We start from the raw sequence: 22,809 nt of genomic DNA on the forward strand, positions 1-22,809 counted from the left end.
AGCAACTTGGCATCTTTGGAGCCTGTCTAAATTTCTGGAAGGATCCATTATTTCGATCCCTCCTGTGCCCTTCTCACTGGCCAGATTAAGTCCTCAAGCCCTCTGATGCTCACAGTGAGGCTAACATACATATACAGGTGACAAGACCGATGCACAGTCCTAGCACCAGTTGCTTAAGACTGCAAGGGCAAGATTAGTAAGAAATGAGTTCAGTATCAGGCCTCTCCTGTGGTTCTTTTGATCCTCCACGGGAAAAGTTCAGAAGGTAGAGGAGCAGCCTTTTCATACAGGATGCCTATTCTGAATGCAACCCCCTCTAAACCATCACACAAGCACAGTTCATGGTAGTTTAGCTCATTTTCCTATTTCATTCCTAACTCTATGAACATCTGTGTTTTGAGGAGATATTAAATTTCTTAACCTAATTTTCAAGATAATTTAGCAAAAATGCCCAGAAAGGAAACCATCAATATAACTTAAAAAAATAGCAGCAAATACTTCATCAAGCCTGCTTCTGGACTGCAGTTACAAATAGTTGGGTTAGCAGGTGGAGAAGAAAACCTAAGGTGCCTTTGCTGGGCCTGTGAAAGTAAGGTGGTGATGCATCACTGTGACACCATTTGGATTTCCTAATTACTCTAGTTGTTAAACTGGAAGCCCAAAGAGACATACATGTATTGCAAAACGTATCTTTAAAATCCAGGGAGTAAAGCCTACCCAAGAATCAAAGACACATCAGCACCTGATACTGGAAAAGTGAGATCCAGAGAAACAGCAACCAATGCAAAATCCTAAAAATTCCAAGATAAAACAAATCAACTGGGAGCATCAGGGCTGTCAGAATCAACTTTTCTGCCAGGACTCAACACCAACATCTGAAACAAAACCAAAAATGCAAAAATTTGACCCTAGAGTCCTTTGGGCTTTCTTGATTCAAGACTTTTTTCACTCTGGCATGACAACTGTGCAAGATAAGCACTGTGGGCTTCAGCCTCAGTGTGGTGTTCGGTGACATCTGGCTAGTACAGGAAAAATGCCTGGGAGAAAAGTTCTGTGAAAGTTATTCAGACACTCCAGTGTTTGATCTTTACCTATCCACTCAGCTGAACAGGACTCTTTCTGATGGGTTAAAAAAGGAGGTAGAAAAAAAGAAATGTATACAATATAGATCTGATGTTTGGTTTGCAGATTTTATAGCTGAGATCTAGACGCTTCTATTCTTTTAAAAGTTGATCTCTTTTAAGATGTCTCACAATACACCTCAGATAATCAGTCACTTTCAAAGCAGCAGACTACAGTACACTTTTAGCTCCTGTAAAAATTTATGACATTATTTATCAAAAGTTGCACCAACCGTCTACATCTTGAACTTGCACAGACAGGAGTCTCAAAGACAGCACAACTACTACTAGTGACCTACTTTACAAATCTAGAAAAACAAAAATTATTTTGGGCCACACACCAGCAGCTTCCAAGTACTGTAAGTCTTACAAGCATTCCACATAACCCCAGCAATATTTGTGTCCCAAATATGTAACCCAAGTTTAAACCTGCTTCTAAATGTAGTAACTTCACTGGCCCCAATCTGGTCACCAGCGTCCCTCCAACACATTATTTTCATTTACAATCTGGGTCAACTATTTAAAAATGCTACAACACCTGTGTTTCTTTTGATTAAAAACACACTTGACAAATATGTTGTACAATAAAGTTTATTAGCTGTTCTCCTCTTTCTAACAAATGGAATGGATAGTGTTGATAATTCTCTACAAACCAAAGCTAATTTGGTTGTGTGACTGTCCCATGACTGCCCTAAGTACATCCCTCTTATAAACAATCAAATCAAATAAGCAATGGCAGGAACCAAATCATACGGGAATTAAAGAATTTCATTACTGAAGGTCGTTCCATGTTTTGGTACAAGGTATTTATAACATTCAGCACAGAAGTTTGTGCGTTGCAAATGGACGAACTTGTGCCTACGCAATCTGACATGAACATGTACAGAAAAACAAAATGTATTGTTGACTCTGAATTCTCCCTTTGGTTAAGACGTGCATACTACAAGGGGGCTGGAGCAGGGAAGACAAACACCTGAAATTCCGTAGAAAAGAGGAGAACTTGCGTGTATTTTCTTCTTGTAACTAATATTCCCCGGACTTTATGCCCAGCCACCATAGCCCATTTGCTTTCTTGTGATTAAGGAAGGTAAAGTCTAATCTGTATTTTTATTCAAAACAGAAAGCTAGGAGTAGGTGGTAAAAGAAAAATATATATTTTTTATATATATATTTATATGTGTGCGCAACTATGTAAAGAAAATAATTCCCATAGTTACAGAGTTTAGTTAAAGAAAGTTTAATATATATATATTTATTATAACAAAATAGGCAGTTATTGTGGGTAAAATATTCATTAAAATCTGACCCCTAAGAACACACACATTTTAGGCTACGAATCACTCTCTCATTGCCCTAATGACCATCTCTGCAGCTGTTTTCTGTATTACTGCCAATGGAAATTTGGCATTCCTCTGAAAAATACAAGGTTTCCTAGCACCTAAACATATTTTAGGCTCAAAAAGTGTGATGACCATTATCTATAAACAATTTCTGTAAGACACTATAAATAGTGTTTCACAAGGAAGATTAAAAACATTACACATCTTTGTCCCTAGCAATTTTATTGGCAAAAAGATGAAAAAATAGATTATAAGAATATCCATATGAAATTATGAAAATGAATATCCCTTGAGGAATAGTAATGGGAGTTAATGAAAAAGTTAACTCAAAATTTGAAAGTTTCTCTCTAACTGCCTGGAAAGAAAAAAAAAAAAATACTTTGAGAATAGAATTTAACTCAGAAAATAAAACCTGAAATTGCTTGCCCTGACCAAACCATGCTATTAAAGTTAAGCGTGCAAAGTTACTCATGATTTACAACTTCCTTGAATACAACTTGTCTTTCAATTGTTATGAAATTTTAAAAGAATGTCTATAAAGCTTTTTTGAAAAATCTTTGAAAGTTACTTTCCCTTAAACATTAAGGAATTTTACCAAGCAATTCCCTCCCACCCCCACCCCAAACTAATAGCTGGTCAGGCCATTCCACTGTCATGTTTGAAAAATGGCAAACTAACAACACACAATAATACAAATTATTTAAACTAAGAGAGACACCAAATGTAAAGCATTATGGGAACTGCAGAATGAGATGGTTAGGGTATGAACCACGCTGGAAAGAACTAGAGGCAGCTCCACCGGGAGGGCTTAAGAGTCGTCAGATGTAGTAGGTGATGTCAGTTAGAAAATGAAAAATAAAGATCTGTTTTCATAATTTTTCCTTTGCTGGAACCCAGATGTAAGGCCCAGACTGTTCTTCTATGATCTGTTTCACTTGGTTGTAGATTTCTTCCAGTGTGTCTCCTTGGACAATAGCTGCAAAACATAACGTGGCAATCAGCAGTCATCCTTCCCAGCTCTGTACAGAAACCAAGATGTTTCAAGCCAAGCTGTTCTTTTTCCTTAGAGTGGCAAGAGGATTTTAGATCGCTGAAGGAACAGACACCCACTGGGATTTCTGGTTTCTGTGCCGGAGTGAAGCACATCGTTGATACAGCAGGACATGCAAAGCACCATCTCTCCCACTCAGAAGCCTGCGGTTAGGAAGTGGTTTTCCCTTTACTGCAAGTACACACGCACAACCGAAAAGTGTTTTTTTTACTTTTCCTAACCATGTTAGTTTGCCTGAGTCAGTTCGTATCCTCCAGGACTCTCTTTGATCCAACTTTCATGTGTGTTTCCAACACAAGACAAGACAGAGCACAGGGCTGTGTCCTCATGCAGTCAGTCTGAAGTCTGGCTTTGTGTAATGCAGACTGGCAAACTCCTCAGCTGGATCATGAAGTTTCACAGCAAGGCTGGCTGACCTTGACATTTCTACCTGCTAGCACTAGCTTTGCTTTTGGCCAAAAAGTGGAGAAACTCACGGAGTTTGTTGCCCTGCCAACAGATTCAAGTTTTACAGACAACAGGCTTCCTTATACAGCTAAAAGTGTAATTTATGTTCAGATGGTGTAACTTGGATGTATTTTCTCCAAGGCTAGAAAATAATTAGAAATGAGCCAGTAGGGATGTGTTTTCACATATCAAAGTACAGTCTCGAGGATGAAGTTTGAGCTGTTCTTACCACACTTCAGTCTGAAAACGCAACCACCATGAGATAGCAGCTTCTTTTTAATTAGGATTGCCACCTCAGTGTTGATAATCCAAGAAACAAAGTTCAGAATGAACGAATTTTGGAGGCAGGTCAGACTCACTCTTTTGTGCGTTAATATATTACTGCTGCTTCCAAGCTTTGCTTTCATGTAGATGACCTCCTTTTTATTCCTACTCATCACTCCCATCTCTTAAAAACTTCCTCCCCACCTGCATCCCACTGTCATAGTGCCTGCGGGAGGAGGAGGCTGTTCAATTATTACAGCTCAAGTGTGATGCTCACAGCACAACAGTGCATTAGAAAGATTCAGAAACGTCTTTGCACTGCAAACAGCCACAAGCTTCAGCATCTTACTTCTCTCCACCTATGTTTAACCATATCTGTTCCAAAGTGCAATACCCTCAAAACTGAGGATGGATGTGCTCTTTGTGTGCTTCAGTGTGAAGTTTAAGTCTATTTAAACTTAACCTGCTGATGAAGTTGATTTCAGTTACCCCACACGATGTAGTATTTTTTAACAGATTAGGGAATGCTCACACATTCTGTTTTACCATCTGAATCACATGGATGGCAGCCTCCAAACTGTAAGCAGTAAATAGGATTTGTAATGTCTTTGACTGTCTCAAACAGACTCAGAAAAGGATTTCTGGCCTGAACTCGACTATCCAGGACAGAAGTCTGACCACCTGTTAACAAGCCTCATGGTTTTGTGAGGAAAAATGGCCCTGAGCACTAGAGCTCTTAAAAAGGCCCATAAGTTTTTGAAATATCTTGAATTATGTTCCTTAATTTTCTGAAAAAGCATCCTACATAATGCCCTGAGGACAACCTCAGAGAATACCAGCTACTAAATAAATATTTAATTAATATCTAGTAAAATAAACTCATTTGTTTCCTGAACAACAAACCTGACACATTTGCAAGTCATTTGGTAAGGGACCCTAAAATAGGAAGAATGTGCAATATATGTTGAGAGTCCCAGAACACTCTGGGTGCAGACAGAAAGCTACGGGAAGACTGGGAGAGCTAGATGCAGTACTGGGATAAACCGACTGCTGCGAGGCAGTGGAGAGGGAGGAAGGCAGACAAAAAGGGATGGACTCGAGCTGTTCATTGTGTAGGTAGCACACAATGTAGAGAACAAGGCAGCAGGAAGATCGGGGCAGGAAGTCTACTGGTTCCTCTGCCCAAGTGGAGCAGCCTGTTGCATTCATGGCTCTGCCCACATAAGATGTAGGAGGAACTGGGCAAAGGAGTCATGTCACAGAAAGGAGGTGAGAAGGGCAGCAAACACCAAAACATTGCAAAAGAGAACATAACAGGAAGGAAAGCAGTCAGTGTCTACCTAGAATAGAAATAGAGAAGGCTCATTTCTGTCCTCCTGAAAATCCTGACTTGATCAATCTCCTCCTACTGCAAGGCACAATACAAACAATTGGCACAGTCTGAGTGCTTGCAGTCCATCCCTTGCTGTTACAGTTAGGTCTGTGACATACATAAATTTGATTTGCTAAGTACCATAATGCTGTAGTGCACAATTTCCAGAAGCTTAATTACCATCATTCTTCCTGTTTTTTAAAAAATGGAAATTAATAATTTTGTGCAGGGAGCTTCGCTGGGAAATCTCACCTCTGCAAATAAAAAGCTTTAAGCGTACAATATACCTAGAAAACAAACATCTGCATTACAGTACCTAGAAAAACGGTAGAAAGTATTACAGTTTTTAAAACCTAAACTGAGCTCCCAGTAAATTTTTGTATATATTGAACTAATTGATCAAATTGCAATCAGTGTAGAGGTTCTAGGAAGGCTCAATGTCTCAAAACAACCACAGATTAGCTGGAAAATTCAGCCTTATCTCAACGGTGAAGGGATTACTATTTTACAGCAAGCAATAAAATTTCAACTCTAGCATGGGAACAGTACCAAGCAAAACACACCTGTGAAGTGTTCAGTAAATTCTTGCTCCAGTTTCATGGCTCTCTCAAATGTCTTCCTGGCTTGCTCTTCCGTTAAGCGTTTATTCATTTCCCTGAAATTGAAAACATTATACATTTAAAAGCTACTATCAAGTACTTGGAGTCTTTCGAAATAAGATTTTAAACTGTTGTCTGAAACCCTAATAAGAGGCAGTCTCCTAAATGACACACCTAAGCAAAGACTGTAGTGGAAATGAGCTGTTCTGACACTATATTGCACAGAATTTAGCACAATGACATTTGTTCTCAAGCGTCTTAATTTGGATTAGAAATTCTGTCTAAAAGTTGCTAGAAATTAAACTCAGGAAATTAAATACTGTTTTAAATGCAAATATTACAGTTGTCTTTGCATAGCTTGCAGTTCACTTTTCAAATACAATGACAGTCTCAAACAATTCAGCCTGAGGTACATTACTTTTACTCACATGATATTTTCCACTGTTTTAGGTTTAATAAAAATGGAGATTGGGTACAGCTGGGCAATCTGCAACCTTTTGATCGCATTACCAGAAACATCAAGAATGCAATGTTTACCCTAAGAAGTGAGAGAGAATGAAAAATGGCACTAAGCAAAGTTTAAGTCACAGGTATGCGTAGCATAATTATTTAGAAGAGAAAACACATCTCCACTGAAGCCAACAAAATTCAAGCATTTGCATCAATCATACTATGATTTCACCACTTTGGCACAAGGTCCCACAATGCTCCTCTATTAGGATCATTTGAGATGTTCCTGACCCTTCTTCCTTCCTTTCTCCACCAGAGGTTGCAGCCCAATCAACAATGCAGAATCATCCAGTTGTACAACAGCTGTACTTCAACCGCACCACCAAAATTATCATCTTTTTTTTTTTTAAAGAATCTGAGGATCCTTTAAGGTCGTGGCCTTGTCACAGATTCAGTTTAGAGCAGAGCCAAGTAACTTAACCAGTGTATCTGACAGAACTACCGCTCTGATGGCAGGGAAATCTGCCCCTGTTGCAACAGTTAGATGAAACTGAATACAAGCGCTCTCCTCCCCGCAGGTATCATATTGCAGAACACAAGGTTGGAGATGATGAAAGGAATTTATTTGGGCTGATTATTCTTTATCTTGTAAGAAACAAATGTAACTTAATCCTTCTTTGGTCAATTGGAGAGAATATGTGGTAGGGCTGCGTTTCTCTTCACCTCTATTTTTCCACTATATGCAATTTTCCAGCTTTTTATTTTTATCTTTGGGAAAGCTCATCTCAAAGGCTCTTCCTATTCCTTATCCTTTAATTCCCTCATTTCCTCTTCACACTTTTTTATTTCTTTCCTTTCTCAGTAGCATATGAATAATATTGAATACTATTGTTCTAAAAGAGATGGAGGGGAGGGAGAGGAACAGAAAACCACCATTAGGTGACTAAAATAAGAAAAGCTTCTTCTTTAGCAGGAGACCAACGTGAATTGCAGAATTCTGATAGTCACGATACAAACCCTCAAGCACCATAAATCATATCATAAAATGCACTTCCTAAACTCCTGAGAGATCACTCCAGGAGGGCACATTCGAAAGAAGTCTGAAATGAGTGACATGATTCTGTTTCCTGGCAGAAGGGATCACTAGGATCATTTACATTTGATCTCTTGCATAACCAAGACCCCAGAAGTGTTCTTCCCATGAAAAATACACATCTGTTTGCTTTCAACTGATGATAGCTGTTTCCCAGATCCAGTCCATGGATGCGGATGCTGTGTGGTATTTGTATATTCTAGCAGAGTATATTCTAGCATAGTAGTATATTCTAGTAAGGCGTTTGTATATTCTAGCAGAGTATTTTACTACATGTGCTGACTTGTCCACATCTTTCACCTGTTTTCCCTCTAAATGTGGCACATCCTCTGGGAATTGAGAATTAAGAGCATTAACTGGTCCATTTTCCATTTTGGGATAAGACATTTAGTATCTGCTGTGTCTGGCCCAACAACTTTGCCTAAAATCCTTCAGCACCTGGCATAAGGGTGGATGACTAGATTGCCAAGACAGTAGCTGTCCTGGGCTTTATGGAATATAACTGTGACAATTTATTCCAAATCAATAATGTATGTGCATTAACAGTGGCCTCACACACAGAGATTTGCAAGCTGCTAGTGATTCTAAAGAAAAGTGGATATGAAAATTCCTTGCAAGTGAAGATTTGGAAGACAAGGAAAAGAAATGCAAGTACTTCATGATATAGTTATCAAGTTTTCATCCAAGGAAGCTATTTTGCTCTTTCCATGGTGCATTTAAACAATATCTTATATATTTTTAGTTCCTCACTTGCACTGCATCACTGGATCTGTTTGAGAAACACAGCACAGCACTCAGTGCCTTTTACAATAACTGAATAATGGCATCAAAAAGCATCTTTAGCCATGTCCATTACTGGTAAGGAAATGAGAGAGATAAGGATCAGCTGGAAGCATGGGCAAATGGACACAATTTAAAGCTATTGCAAGAATACTATTTCTGGGGTAGTAGCAGTCACTTCTGTCATCTCTGCCCCTACATTCATCACAGAAAACTTAGAAATTGTCTTCTTTTGTAACCCAATGATAAGACCCACTCAAGAGACTCATCCCTTAAGCGAAACAGAGAGAATACAGGGAGGGAGTAGCCCTAGATCAACTATTTTGCAGCCCTATCACAATTTTGAAGTCAGGTTCTGAAGGACAGGCCATTGTTTCCCAGAAAAATAACGTTAGCTGAAACTGAGAAATTGCTGCATTTGCCAGAAGTCCCATGGTGCCCGTGCAAGAGATTTAATAGCACAGAGACATCTGGTAGTACTTTGTTCTTCATGTCAGTTTATAAAAGATTCACAGTTGTTCTGTACCTTACTAATCCCACCAGATGGGCAAAACTACACAGCCAATTTCAGGTCTAGGATGGAACTGAAGGACTGTATCTGTGCGACCAGGTGAAGAAGCAGCTAACAGGATTCTAAAGTTTAAGCTGCTCAATAAATAAACACTTAACCACTTATGGTAGTTTCACAACTTTGTTCAGCCTCCCATACAAAGTACCGTTCATTTACTTTAACAATTTTGTAATTAATTTTTTTTTCCCCTCACTCTTCTTGCTATATACCACTGGGCCAGGTTCTATTCCACAGGGTTAGAAAGACAGTAGAAAAAAAACTTAATCACACGAACCACAGAATCTCACCATGTTCTGCCTGGTTTTGGAGTCCAGTAAATTAAATTGCCAAAAATAACAACGCTCAGCCATTTGGCCATCATAGTCTACTCTGCTTTCCAGAGGACTAACTACACTCCTGTGTCAGATGAGTTAGCCACACTTACCCTCCATGTGTCCAAACAGAAAATGCTCACACTTTTGAGGTCCCACCTAGGAAAAAAGCTATTTCTTCTCTCGTGCAGATCAGTTAACATTGTCTACTGTAAATGCACCATATTCGTAAGCTAACTAGAATAACATTCATCAACATAAAAAAGAACATTTGCAAAAAGAATTTTGACGAAACATTCTCATTAAAACAAGCACCTTACTTTAAGAAATATGTTTTCTTTTTTTTTTTCAGAGACTTCAAGTAAACTTCAGTTTGAATTTAGAAATACTTAGATTTTGAAAGAAACAGTTCACTAAAATCTGTTCAAGACAAAACCAGTAAAGTCAATCTTCAAAATGTAGTTGTAGTTATATAAAAAGTCTTTCTAAAATTGAGTTTATTACATTCACTCTTTTTTCCTTTGTCAGCTAAATTCATGAGTGGCACAAAGAATACGAATTTTACAAGTTTTCTCCTGCATAGGTCTATCAAATGAATCAACATATTAATTGATTCCATCACCACTATTCTTAATTAGCTAATGATCCATGTACGTGAGCTAGGCTAACCAGCCTGCAATTCCACTATTTCTTCTCTATTCTCTTTTTATAAGAGGGCACAAACAACGGTTGCTCTTTTCCTGTAATTTAATCACAATGCTTCCATTATTCCAAAGCTTCGTTATTTCCTTAAATGCATTTGTGACAATGCACTTTGTTTCTAGTTTTGTACAAATTCCTTTTAAAGTCAAACGGTTCTTAATGAATTCTTGCCATTCTTCTCTTTTCCCCTGTCAGCACAATCAGATAATCACCTCAGCAAATGAAAGTAACTGGCACTGATTTACCTTTTCTGCTACTTCTCGCACTGATTGGACACTTGTTCCATAAAGATGATTATTGTACTGGCCAGCTTCAATGAATTTGTGATCCTGAATATCCTTCTCCATTTGCTCTCGAGAAGTGACAAAATGGTAATCACGTCCATCCACCTCATAATCTCGTTTTGGTCTAGTAGTATCTTTAAATATAAACCAGTAATTTTTAAAGCAAAACAAAAAAGTGACTTTTTCCCCTACAAGATCAAAAAATAGTCTCCCATTTACACTGCAAAATTGTCACAAGCAAAGAGATGACTGACAATTAAGACAGCTCTATAAAGCTTAGACAATATATTAACTTTTTTAAACTCAACATACAGAGAATAAGTCTATTAAGAAAATTAACAGAAAAAATCACTTTGAATTGCTTTAATATTTGCTCAGACTTACGCGGAACACACGAGCCAAATTTATCCGGAAATTCTGAGATCAGATCATCATTTATTCTGTCTTTCATGGGTCCCAAAACAATCACAGGTCGAGTATAACTGACTATAAACATAAAGAAATAACATTAGTTACATTTCAACATCATTGGTAGCTTTTACAGTTCAGCAAAATGTGCTTTATAGCACTGTAATGGTTTTAATACCTAAAGAGAAGAAAAATGTGTCAATTAATATTGCAGTCACAGCAAGATGTTAGATCTTCACTCTCAACTCACTCTCCTGAGTGATCAAAGATGAGTCTTAAATTACGAAATGTTTTGAAAGAAACACAAAGTAACACCCTTCATTCTAATGAAAATCGCAAAAGGGAGAAGTTTGAAAATCTTTCCACTTCAAAGAGGTATCTAAGCAGTCGCAGAGTTAGTGAAATTCTAGTTCTGTGTTAGGAGAAGCTGCTTCTTTTTCTCTAAGACCACAACTTAAATACTCAAATATGAAAAGACTCAACTATATATAGCTTCTGTAACTATTAACACCCTTATAATGTGAAGTATAGCATCTTTTAAAAGCAGTTTAATTTTTTATAAATTTATAAAGGGCTTTTGTTTGGAAATCAAACTCAAGCAAGAAATATCCGATTATACTGCAAGAACCATGAAGACAATAACATCTAAGTACCTTGGCATTAGCATATAATTTCAGCGGTATAAATTTTAGTTTTAGGTTCAATCTGTCCTTACTGCACAAATAAGTCCAAACTAAATAAAGTCTGACCTGTAAAATGTATTTTAATTTGACTTTCAGAACTGTTTCCTTTCAGAGTTATTAATATATTCATAAAGTGAATGTCTGAGATCCAGTAATTGTCAACCTATTAATTAAACCATAAACATCTTTACTTAAAGACTAAGAGTGGCCCACTAGTGTCTCAAATCCAAGCACCTTTAAATCTATTTTGGTCATTACAGTTCTTTCTTCCTCTGGGCTTCTTAAAAAAAAAAAACAAACAAACCAACCAACCACCTAAAACCAAAACCACAAAAAACCCACAAAACCAAACCCAAACTCACTGTGGAAGTGAATTAGTGGACAAACGTAGATAACATGGAGGGAATGTATTACTGCAACTACGCAAAGGAACGAGGTGCTGGTTCTTTTATGGCCTTCCCCATACACAATGCCAGACTCACAAAGGGAATTGCAGTCATGTATTTAAATACCAAAGCACTCAGCTCTCTAAAATCTTCAGGTTTACAATATGGTAGTTATTAAACCACTGGCTTGTGCAAAGCCTCATTCATATCTTTTCTCTTCAACCCTGACAGTAACTCACTCGATAATACTACCATTCACAACAGATGTGCTGGTTTTGGCTGGGACAGAATTAATTTTCTTCACAGTACCTAGTATGGGGCTATATTTTGGGTTTGTGGATGTTGTCCTTACTGCACTACCCCACCCCACCAGCAAGTACACTGGGGGTGCACAAGAAGATGGGAGGGGACACAGCTGGGACAGCTGACCCCAACTGACCAAAGCGATATTCTGTACCATATGATGTCATGCTCAGCATACAAAGCTGGGGGAAGGAGGAGCAAGGGCAGAAAATTCCAACTGAAGGTGTTTGTCTTCCCAAATAACTGTCACACATGATGGAGCCCTGCTTTCCTGGAGATGGCTGAACACCTGTCTGCCCATGGGAAGCAGGGAATGAATTCCTTGTTTTGCTTTGCTTGTGTGTGCAGCTTTTGCCTATGAAACAGTCTTCATCTCAGCCCATGAGTTTTCTCACTTTTACACCCTTCTACCCCATCCCATCACGGGGAGAGTGACCAAGTGGCTGCGTGGGGCTCAGCTGCCAGCTGGGGTTAAACCACGACACTAAGCCATTAAGCTATCAGAATCTGGGAAGCTAATATCAGCAAAAAAGATGTTTCTCATTTTGTGAGACCCTCTGGTGTGCACAGACCCCACAGCTGCTCGTTTGAAGGCAACAAACCTCCGGCCCCCGAGCTTACGCATAGCTTACTTAGTACATTGAAGAGGGACCACCATTTGCCCATGGCCAGTATGGCCTCAACTCATGCATTTCTTATCCATCATTTTATTTGGAACTTAACATAATTACAAATTATATGACATAAATAATGTAGTTGGGTGTTAGTCTTGTGTAACTATTTTTATTACTTTTGGAAGCTTACTCATTAAATGGGGCTCATATGCCACAATTAACAAGTCAGAGTGGAAGGTCTGCACAGGCATGTGTGTTCCACAATGCTATTAAAAGCAACTGGGCTGTGCCACTCACTGCTTGACACTCAAAATTCATGTAAATACACGATGTATATTTACTTCAACTGCCACCTTATTTGATAGGTAATAGATATCAAATATTCCCAAAGGACATCCCTTTTACAGATTAATTTACAAATATATGAGCTATGTATCAGATAATGTAAATCAACTGGTAGCACCTGTGGTGGTGAATGGGAAAACTAAAAATTCTTTATCTATTGTACACAGTGAAGCAAGATCAGGACCAGGGTGAAAAGGAAATTATAGCATCCCATTGGAAATCAGTGAAAAGCCTTTTATTTTCAATATGAGTGTGAGAAAATATTTTCTCTTATCAATTTCTATTTCATTTTAAAACAATCTTGTCTCTAAAAAAAAAAACAAACAGAAAAAAAATCACTTGGCAATGGTTAACCAAATTAGCCATATAAGAAGTCCATACAGAAAAGGGATAATGCCATGTTTTAGAGACATTTCAATTAAAGCTTACTAAAATAGACAAATTATCTATTGACACACTTTTTGCTGTGACAGAGAAAAGGAACTGCAACAGTGGGAATGCTAAAGCAATATGAAAAAAAGAAAACTATCACTTCTGAGGTTCACACCAACAAAACTGTGAAACATACCATATTTTCCTTATGCAATGTAAACTACACATAAGTTATTTTAAGCAGCACACCTTCGGACTCTGCACTAAATAATTTAGCAACTGCATTTAATAATTCATGCCTTTATGCTTGAATAACGGTAATAAGTTCAAAGCAGTGAAGAAGTTTATCATGGTGCTCAGTGCACAATGGCACATGAAGCCTTCTGAGAATTCAGATGATATTTATTTTATATTGAGTGAGATCTACAAACCTTCTTGTTGATTGACTGGTTCATATGACAAGACATACTCCTCTTGGCCACCTAAAATGTAAATGTAAAGACATATCTATATTTTTTTCTAAACCAACATATTTAAATTGAGTTATTCAATGAACTGTAACGATACAGACATTCCTCAATAATATGTATTACAATGATACTGATGAAGGACATTTTTCAAGAGCGATGGATTATAAAAATCACGAAGATAAGCCAAACAAAATTTTGAAGCATAAGACACATATAGTATAAATAATTTCCTGGTTTCTGTTAGCATGTCAAACTGACATCAAGCACAAGAAGAATTTTAAAGCATTACTGAAATGCTCTTATACATGTTTCCCTGAATGAAATGCATGCATGCTGTCATTCACTGCTAGAGGCAATGACACCTTCATCACGAACATTCTCCGTACTTTGAAGCCAGCATTTACAATAACATTTTTCTACATCTACACATGGCTGACTACCATGTATGTCAAGGTGTACATATCTTCCATTAACTTTATCATGAAGTGGCATTTATATAAACACCTTCAACCACTCTAACTCGGCAAAAAAAAAAAATTCTGTTTGTATATACTATATAACTATTATTTTATTAATGATTTTTTAAAAACAAACTTGAAAACAAAGAATGCTTTGTATCGTTCTCAGCTCCAGAAAGCACATTAGCAGTGAATGAAACTAAAATAACTGAATTTTGATCTTTGACAGCTGCAGGCTTTTTAAACACCAGTGAAAGCATCTGAAATATACCTCAGTTGCCATCTCTCTAAAAGATTATTTCTAGTCTTCCAAGATACCTCTGAGTAAGATTTCTTGCAATGGAATCACTAAAAATTAACTCCGTGACAGCAAAGAATTTATGATTCTGAATGTACAAGCTTAAATAATATGACATTACTATGAACTTTGAATAAAATACAGTCCTTCAGTAACTCACTTGTGTAATTTTGGAACATTCTTTGGAGTTCATAAGCCATACTTATAACAGGCAAAGGAAAATACCAATGCTATAACACAGTTGTATAGAAACAGAGGGCAGATAAAGGCTTTTATAAATTCATATATTGCTTCTATATATCTACTCTTTATTTCATAGCAAATACCGTTGATCTTTTAAACCTAAAATTTACAATTTAATTAAGAGAAATATTTCTCTTATTTGCAACAGATTTGCATTCAACCTGTACTACAGCAACACATGAATGAAAATTTTAATTTTTAAAGTAATTGCAAGTGAGGAATATGTTAAGACAGACACAAAAACATGCAACCTGTATATTTTAATATCTCAAAAAGTTACTCATGCAAATGGATTTTAGAAGGACAGTATATACTTTCAGAACCCCTTTTAGGCTAGGCTGAAGACTTCAGAATTACCAGCTATTGACTCATCTATGAAAGACTCAACTCACATATAATTAGATACTTCTTTGGAGAAGTCACATTGATATAAGGTCAAAAATTAGTTAAGCAAACTACTAAAGAGATAATAACAAGTAAAAAGCAACTTCTGATTGAGGGCTAAAAGTATATATTGTCACTGCTCTTCAATACTTTGGAAAAATGAATATTAATAGAATGAACCTTTTGAACAACCGTACTCATCTGTAATCAAGATAACTTTCATATTAGACAGCAGTAAGAAGAAATTTAAAAAATAATTTTAATAAAAAGTGCTTGGAATTACACATTCAGATAAGCAAATCCATGACATTCATAATAAAATCAGGGCTCCTCAAGTAATAATAGAGTCAAAAACTAACTAGTAGCACCAATAATGAGCTTTAAACATACATAAAGCAAGCTCTGAGAAAAACCTTGGGAGGGTAGGAAGAGACGAACACAGCGAATTTATGGAGAAACAGTCATGGTTAGAAAATTTTAATAGCATGTCATTAAAAATGGTTAAAATTTGTAAGTTTGTCATATAGGCAAAGGCAACTTCCATACATGCTCGATTTTGTGTTATTCCCAGGGAACACAAATGCCTCCCCCAGTCGGTTTCTTTTCAATTACAGTCTGTGACACTGTTAGCATTGTAAGCACTGGGGATTTTATATACATGTATCAGCTCTCCTTGAGAGTAATCACCTGGAATAAAAAATGTGGATCATCACCTCTGAGGAGATCTACAGCTTCCAAATATATGTATTAATGAACCACCTTCCTTATTACCCTAATACAGACAGTATCTGCTTCTGAAGTGCCCATTACACAGTTAGCAGGCAACCAGGAGCTGATCAGCGAGCCACTATCACACTGTGTGACTTCTACTGTTCCTTCCTTTCGTATTTCTCTTTAAATCCTCAACTTTTTTCATCTTCCTGCTCTGCTCTGTCCTGGGTTCCAGGTCTGGACTGTGCAACCTTACTGAGGAGTTGTTCACTGGAAATGACCAGTGGGACTGAAATTCTGGCTCTGGTTTAAGGCATTTTGAAGCACTGTAGAGCAGCGTCATGCGGCATATTACCCTCTGTGAACATGTAATACTACTACAGCTTGGGTAATAGTACATAGTACTGCAGCTTGGGCTAGTAAAAAAAGCTAACTCAGCCTAGCCTTTAAAAAATACTAGGTCTTCAGAAAGAGAGAGAATGTGCGTGTGTGCCTAGCATGCTAATTTATCATAACCGACTCCAGCACTGAACGTGTTGTATGCTTTGAAGGCAATTCATACTAAGCACCCGTACTTGACAACATAGTTAAATGAAAGCTGAGAGGAAGGGTAAATACATGTTTGGTTATCTTTACTTTCATTAGAAGCACGTACATATTAAATCTGAGCATCAGTTGTGAAAAACCGTAGACAGTTACTGCACTATTTAACAGATTACACAGTTCAGTTACGCTTCCAGCATTAAACTCAACTACATATAATTATATTTGTCAACACTGAATTCGCATTTAGGTTTTAATAGGTCTAGCTAGCTCACATGTGTTTTTTTTTAAAAAAAAAGAATTGATTCAAATTAAGATGAACTAGGAAAATCATAGATCACAATAAAATTATCTATAAAGGAGGTTTGCAATGATTCTCTACTCAGTTTTTTAAAAACAAAGACACAGCAGAATTTGCAGTACCCCACCAAACACATGAATAGGGATGTCACCTGAAGGTGACTGTGAAGTTCTATTTAACATGTAAATACCCAGAAAAGACAGACAAACAAGGCAAAAGAAAGAGCTACTAAAAACAAAGGTGCTAAATAAGAACTTAAAAACACTTACGGTAACTACTTTCACTATCGCTGGCATTAGAGGTTACATGCTCTGAAATTGCAACACAACGGAAAAAAAATAAGGAACATACACTAATGGCATGAGTACAAAAGAAAGAATATTGACACAAAATAATCCAGGTGAAAGACAATTCTGATATCAAAATGCTGAAATCAATACATATTGCATATAAAAGTTTTAAGGTACTTCTCATAGCTCTCAGGATCAAGCTTAATTTCACACGAAAGGAATGGATGTTAATAAAAAGAAAAACATTAAGTACCACATCAAAATAAGATCATGAAAAAGTACACTAATTCATAGTTCACATGTAACACTGCAATTTTTAGGTTTTCACTTCAAGATGAATTTTGTTGTGCAAAAACTACAGGACTATGCATTTCAACTTTTATCCAGGCAATTTATTGATTTACTAAGAGTCTAATAGCAGAAAACACTGGACTATATTGCAGAAAATATAGGTAGCACCTTCAATAATAGACCCTTTCCTATGGTATATTAAATAGTTTACCTGAAGTGCAATGCAGAATTAAGATTTATTTCCCTGCCCCCTTCCCCTGCCAAGTAACGCTTTTCAAAAGTTCCTGGCTTTTATTCTAGACTATTGGTATCAATTTCATGCCTTTTGCATAGTAACCAAAACAATTCAGTACCTATGAGGTGCTTATATTTACTTTAAGCGATGTAACTGTGTTAAATATGTTTATGATAAAAATTACTGCAATTGAAGAATTTCAGGTATCAACCTATTCTATTACCTGAAAATTCTACAAATGTGATGAACAAATACAAACTTTGATATTGCTGAACTTTATTGTAAAGAATCCATTTTCATGCCACCCAATGAGTGTGCCTATTTTTAATGAAAAACACTAACGTTCACAGGTTAAGACTGCACAAAGAAGCTTTTGTTTGACCTGTACAAATTAAATACTATTAAATTTGAAATTATGTACCTAACTGTGTGCATATAATACATATTGTTGTCATGAGGAGCCTTTATAATACATAAAATTCAGTGCAGTTCTTCCCCTACAAGACTGAAGACAAGGAACCACGGGGACTCTAGAGGTCAGAATAAAATTACGAAGCAAGTATGTTTCTAGTGATTAATAAACATTTAAAAAGTTACAGTCATCATATGTGAACTAATTAACTAACCTTTTAAAATGTTTTTGGATAAAGTGAACCAATATCTTTAAACCACAAACATCTGGCTAAACTGAACTCCCTCACTTCATTTCCGTGCAGGAAAAACAGGTAAATATTTCCAAATGTTTGTGAGTACCAGCAATTTGGATCTACTTTAATTTTGTTTTCTTGTTTTGGAAAAAGAATGTCCCTGTTGGCATGGGAAGAGGCAAATAGTGATGTTTAAAAGCCTCTTGGTAGAACATGAAAGGGAGACATTGTCAATTGAGAGTACAAGCATTATGACAGTCTGACAAGGGGCACAATTGGTGAAGATGTAAAGCCTGAAATGCCAGCAAGAACAGCAGTATTACAGAGCCCAAGTAACATAGCTTGCATTAAGCGTGGTAAGGCAGTTTCAAAAAGTCTAACTGTACTGATAACAGGCTAGAAACCATTTGATTTTATAACAAAATCACCTAGTGACAGTTCTGGACCCTGTTACATAGTTTAAACTAGGTATGATCATAAGGTCATAAAGCAAAGCCTGCTTATGATCTTCTGCTCTAAACTTTAAGGCCACAAAGGTTTCTAAGATCTTCTGCTCTAGACCAAGAATTTCCTTGAAAAGAGCCATTTAAAAAATGGAAAATTAACGTTGTAGTTACTAGAATTTTTATTTCATGATTGAGGCCAAGTATAGAAGTACATCGCTTCTTACACGTAATTTCAGGAACACTGTGCGTAACAGTTATGCTCTGGAAGAAACGTTATCTTTAGAGACCTTCAGTCATTTATCTTTAGTGACAAATTCTACTATTCCACAAATGCATAACAATGTATGCGTTTAATATCCATGATGAAAACAAGGTCTTCACTTTTTCTGTTGTTTTAGTACAGTGGCGGTGTCTTTGTACACAAACAGATCTGCTAAGAGTACTCAGCAAGTTTTGAATCTTAACATATTCAAGTAGTTAATATCTCTGCAGGAAATACAAGAAAAAATGCTTATGTGTCTCCTCTATTAGCTACTCCTCTACTAGGTCTAAAAGCATCATAAGAGTTCAAATAAGTCAGACAAAAAAAACTCTCATGGCATGTGTTAAGCAAAGTTTTTTGTTTCTTTTAAGTAGCTGTAAACGTCAGTTATCTAGAGAGAGGACTGAAAACTGTAACTAGTCAAAGAATTCGGCAATGGTTGTACTATTACATGGTAAAAAGCAAAAGGTTATTTTTAAATAAATAAAAACATAAAGACAAAAGTGACAAAAAAAAAAATTACCGAGTCTAAAAACACAGTACTGTTAAGGACAAACAAGTAAGCATTGGTAAGCTTCTGAAAAACGATAAAAAAAATTAATATGATAGCCACATGAACTTAAAGTAACACGTTCCTGAAAGTAAAAACCCCCAGAATATTACAAACTAGAAAAAGCTTATGGAACATTTTTAGTCAACCTCCTTATGCCAGTAGAGGACCAGTCTCAGAGATCTGTTAAAAAAAAAAAAAAGTCGTAATTTTTCAGATGGAGGTTAAAATAACTTGGGAGTATTTTGATCACTTACTCAGGCCTTTTGATCCCATGTCGTCAGGGACCTCCTGCAGAGTAGTCCCCAGAGGGCAAGCAATAAAAAGACAATCACAAAGAAAATAATTGTCAGTAATATATAATATTGGCGCTACGACAGGAGACAGTTCCCAGAACATCACAGGGAAGGTAAGACCATAGGATTTGACTTGACTGGCACATCAAGCGTATCAGTGATGCAAATGGCAGAGAATGCAGTTTGTAGCAGACCTGGTCTGAATTAGTAAACTTATGCAACTGCTTTTTCAGAAAACACTTGGTTTTTTAGTGCTCTCTTCATTAGGAAGACCAAATTAGAATGGAATGACTTTGAAGAAACCAGTCTAAAGGGACTGATTCGAGAAAGTGGTAAGCTCTGTTATATTTTCTCCATTGCCGTGTGCTCTCCTCCAAGTCAGAACGAGGAAACATCACTGACAGTGCTGGAAGGCTGTCATCTCCTCCAGTTACGTTTATGTAACTACCCAGTTTATTCCAAACTGGGATACTCTTGCATTAGATTTTACTTTAACAGCAAAAAATTTTATTGATTTTGTAGATTGGTTTGTCATTGGCACCTCCAGCTCATTAGCCTGTTGCAGCTCATGAAACTGTCTCCATGGTAACACCCTACTGCAATCTAGCAGGCCCTTCTACATGTGCTTCACTCTCCATCGAATGCCACATACTTACGGTCAATATCACTGGTTTCCTGCTCACTCTGGTCCTTGTTCTTGTAGAAGGGAAATTTTCGGGAAAAGAGGTTCTTTTTACGCTTGTCATTGAATGACTGCTGAAGAAGAGAAGGAGGGGCAAAACAAAGGATGTCTAATGTCTGTGTGAACAAAGGCCCAGACCAGCAGCTTTGTGGAAGCTGACTCCTATAACCACATTATGCAGTGCGTATTTCAGTTAAACGCTATCTTCTCAGCTCATTAAAAACAGAGACCGGGATCATGGCTTTGCTCACACCCTCCGTATTTCACATCTTTACTACCGAGAGAACTGGCAGGCTGGTTCATCCTACATGGCCTGACCTGTATTTCGCAAATTTAGGTTTGCTGGGAGTATAAAAAGATGGGAAAAACTAGGCTGCTATGAGATGGTCAAATCATAACGAACTCCAAGTCCATTAAATCACTGATATTATCTAATATAGGGGTTACAGTATTTAAAAAAAAAACCACAATACTGTAGCTTTACACATGCCTTTGCAAACAGGTGACATCGTAACAGCACACCAGCAGTATTTCCCAGCGTTACACATTTGCAAAGGCAAAACTAAATACTTTGGTGACAACTGCTAAATAACATACAGTAAAGAAGAATGGAAGTTAAAAGCTGGCATTGTACTGAATGCTCTTACGATAAAACTAAGTAACAGCAAAATAGGAAAAAAAGAAAAAAGAAATGAATATGTCTAGCTAAAATATCCAAACAATAAAAAATCACCAAAAACCAGAACTGTTCAATCTTTCACAACTGCAATTCATTACAAGTTCACTGAAAATAATGACTTCGCTCTACACAAGTCTGCATCCCAATACCAAAATTAACTTTCAAAAGATATAAACTCATTTCATTTGTTTACTGTGGCAATTATTTTTTCAAGGGTGCATTTATAAGAGAATTACCACGTGAAAACCCCTGTATGTCCAAGGATCATATTCAGCAACTTTTGACATTAACTGCTTGTGTTGCTGAAGAACTTCTGCATCTCAGTTGCTACAAAAATTTCTAGAGTTACCTATATAGATGTATACACATCCACATATTGAAATATAAACTATTAGCATGCTCCTTTCTAAGGGATGGAGACCATAAATGTATTTTCCTTCCCATGTAGGTATTTCTACAGGGGTAAATCACACAGAATTTAGCAATATCTGTCATGTCTTCTGCCGAAGACATTATGTAACTACAGCACCTTTAATTTACTGTTCTAAGTCAATAAAAAAACCTCAATAAATCAGGAATTTTTTTTTGCAATTATGCCCAGAACTAGAACTAATATAGCTAACTTGAGGCCAGCTGAAATTTCTTTTCATCTTTAGGCGTAAGTGAATCATCTAACCAGTTTTGCTAAGACATGAAATTTGCCATGTTTTTGTCACATGGATTGCAGAAACACTATTATGGGAAGGATGGCAAAAGTAAGAAAATGCCCAACTTGGTTTTGAAACCCTATGCTGCAGGGGGACTGTTTATTTCCAAGCCAAGCAGAGTCCATGTGCAGCAGGAAGTCATAAAACTTCCACAGAACCATTTTTTAAAAGCTAATTTAAAAAAAAAAAATCAATTCATACGTTAAAAGACTCTATTAACAGCTATTTCTAAAATTTGGTATATGTTAACTCTCAAGTAATTGCCTGTCTGTCTTCAGCCAGCGTGAGTTCATCTTCCTCTATTATATACAATACAGTTGCAAAAAGATATATCATCTTCTCTACCAGCATGAAGTATTGAATGAAATATAGTAACAACCAGGGATCAAACAGGACAAAGTTTTTTCAAATGATGGGTCACCTTCTTTGGTATAATTACAAAACTAGCATTTGGCCTTCCTAAAGAGAATGCCTATAGACAAGTTGCCTCCTGCTACAGTATTAACAATCCTTCTGGCCATCTGTTTTAATACAGACCTGCTTGGCAGTATCAGATACTGAAAACATCCAGCAATGTTTTCATTACCACTGTTTAAAAAAAGTTTACTTAAAATTACCAGGTGTTAAGTAACGAGGCACGTGGTACCATAGGAGCACTATCAGTGACACTGAGCTCTGGAAATAGCAATGCTGTGTTAAGCAGGAAATCCATAAAACCATTAATTGGTTGTCTTCTGCATTCAACTAAAACTTGTTGATCCATTGTAAGAACTGGTAAATTATCAACTTGACATATGGACAAAAGAACTGGTTCTGAGCC

The 22,809-nt window shown here is 36.9% G+C and overlaps 1 protein-coding gene across 18 annotated transcripts in view; it reads right to left on the reverse strand.

Moving 5' to 3' along the window:
• Positions 1 to 3,090: 3,090 nt before the first annotated feature.
• Positions 3,091 to 22,809, reverse strand: part of DLG1 (discs large MAGUK scaffold protein 1) — a 161,435-nt gene continuing 141,716 nt past the window's right edge. For 5 of the 18 annotated variants that reach the window (XM_086618560.1, XM_086618557.1, XM_086618551.1 and 2 more), the window contains 8 exons: positions 19,883 to 19,916; positions 17,174 to 17,215; positions 13,928 to 13,978; positions 10,770 to 10,871; positions 10,347 to 10,519; positions 6,623 to 6,732; positions 6,159 to 6,250; positions 3,091 to 3,437 (listed from right to left, as the gene is read on the reverse strand). In XM_086618560.1, the coding sequence (XP_086474686.1) occupies positions 3,331 to 3,437; positions 6,159 to 6,250; positions 6,623 to 6,732; positions 10,347 to 10,519; positions 10,770 to 10,871; positions 13,928 to 13,978; positions 17,174 to 17,215; positions 19,883 to 19,916 (711 nt within the window). In that variant the 3' untranslated portion in view covers positions 3,091 to 3,330. Of the gene's footprint in view, positions 3,438 to 6,158; positions 6,251 to 6,622; positions 6,733 to 10,346; positions 10,520 to 10,769; positions 10,872 to 13,927; positions 13,979 to 15,529; positions 15,566 to 17,173; positions 17,216 to 19,882; positions 19,917 to 20,577; positions 20,678 to 22,809 lie in introns of all 18 variants that reach the window. The other 13 variants (XM_086618561.1, XM_086618558.1, XM_009983246.2 and 10 more) reach the window with 5 other exon arrangements.

This window comes from Tauraco erythrolophus, chromosome 11 (assembly GCF_009769465.1).
Source record: "Tauraco erythrolophus isolate bTauEry1 chromosome 11, bTauEry1.pri, whole genome shotgun sequence".
Lineage (NCBI taxonomy): Eukaryota > Metazoa > Chordata > Aves > Musophagiformes > Musophagidae > Tauraco > Tauraco erythrolophus.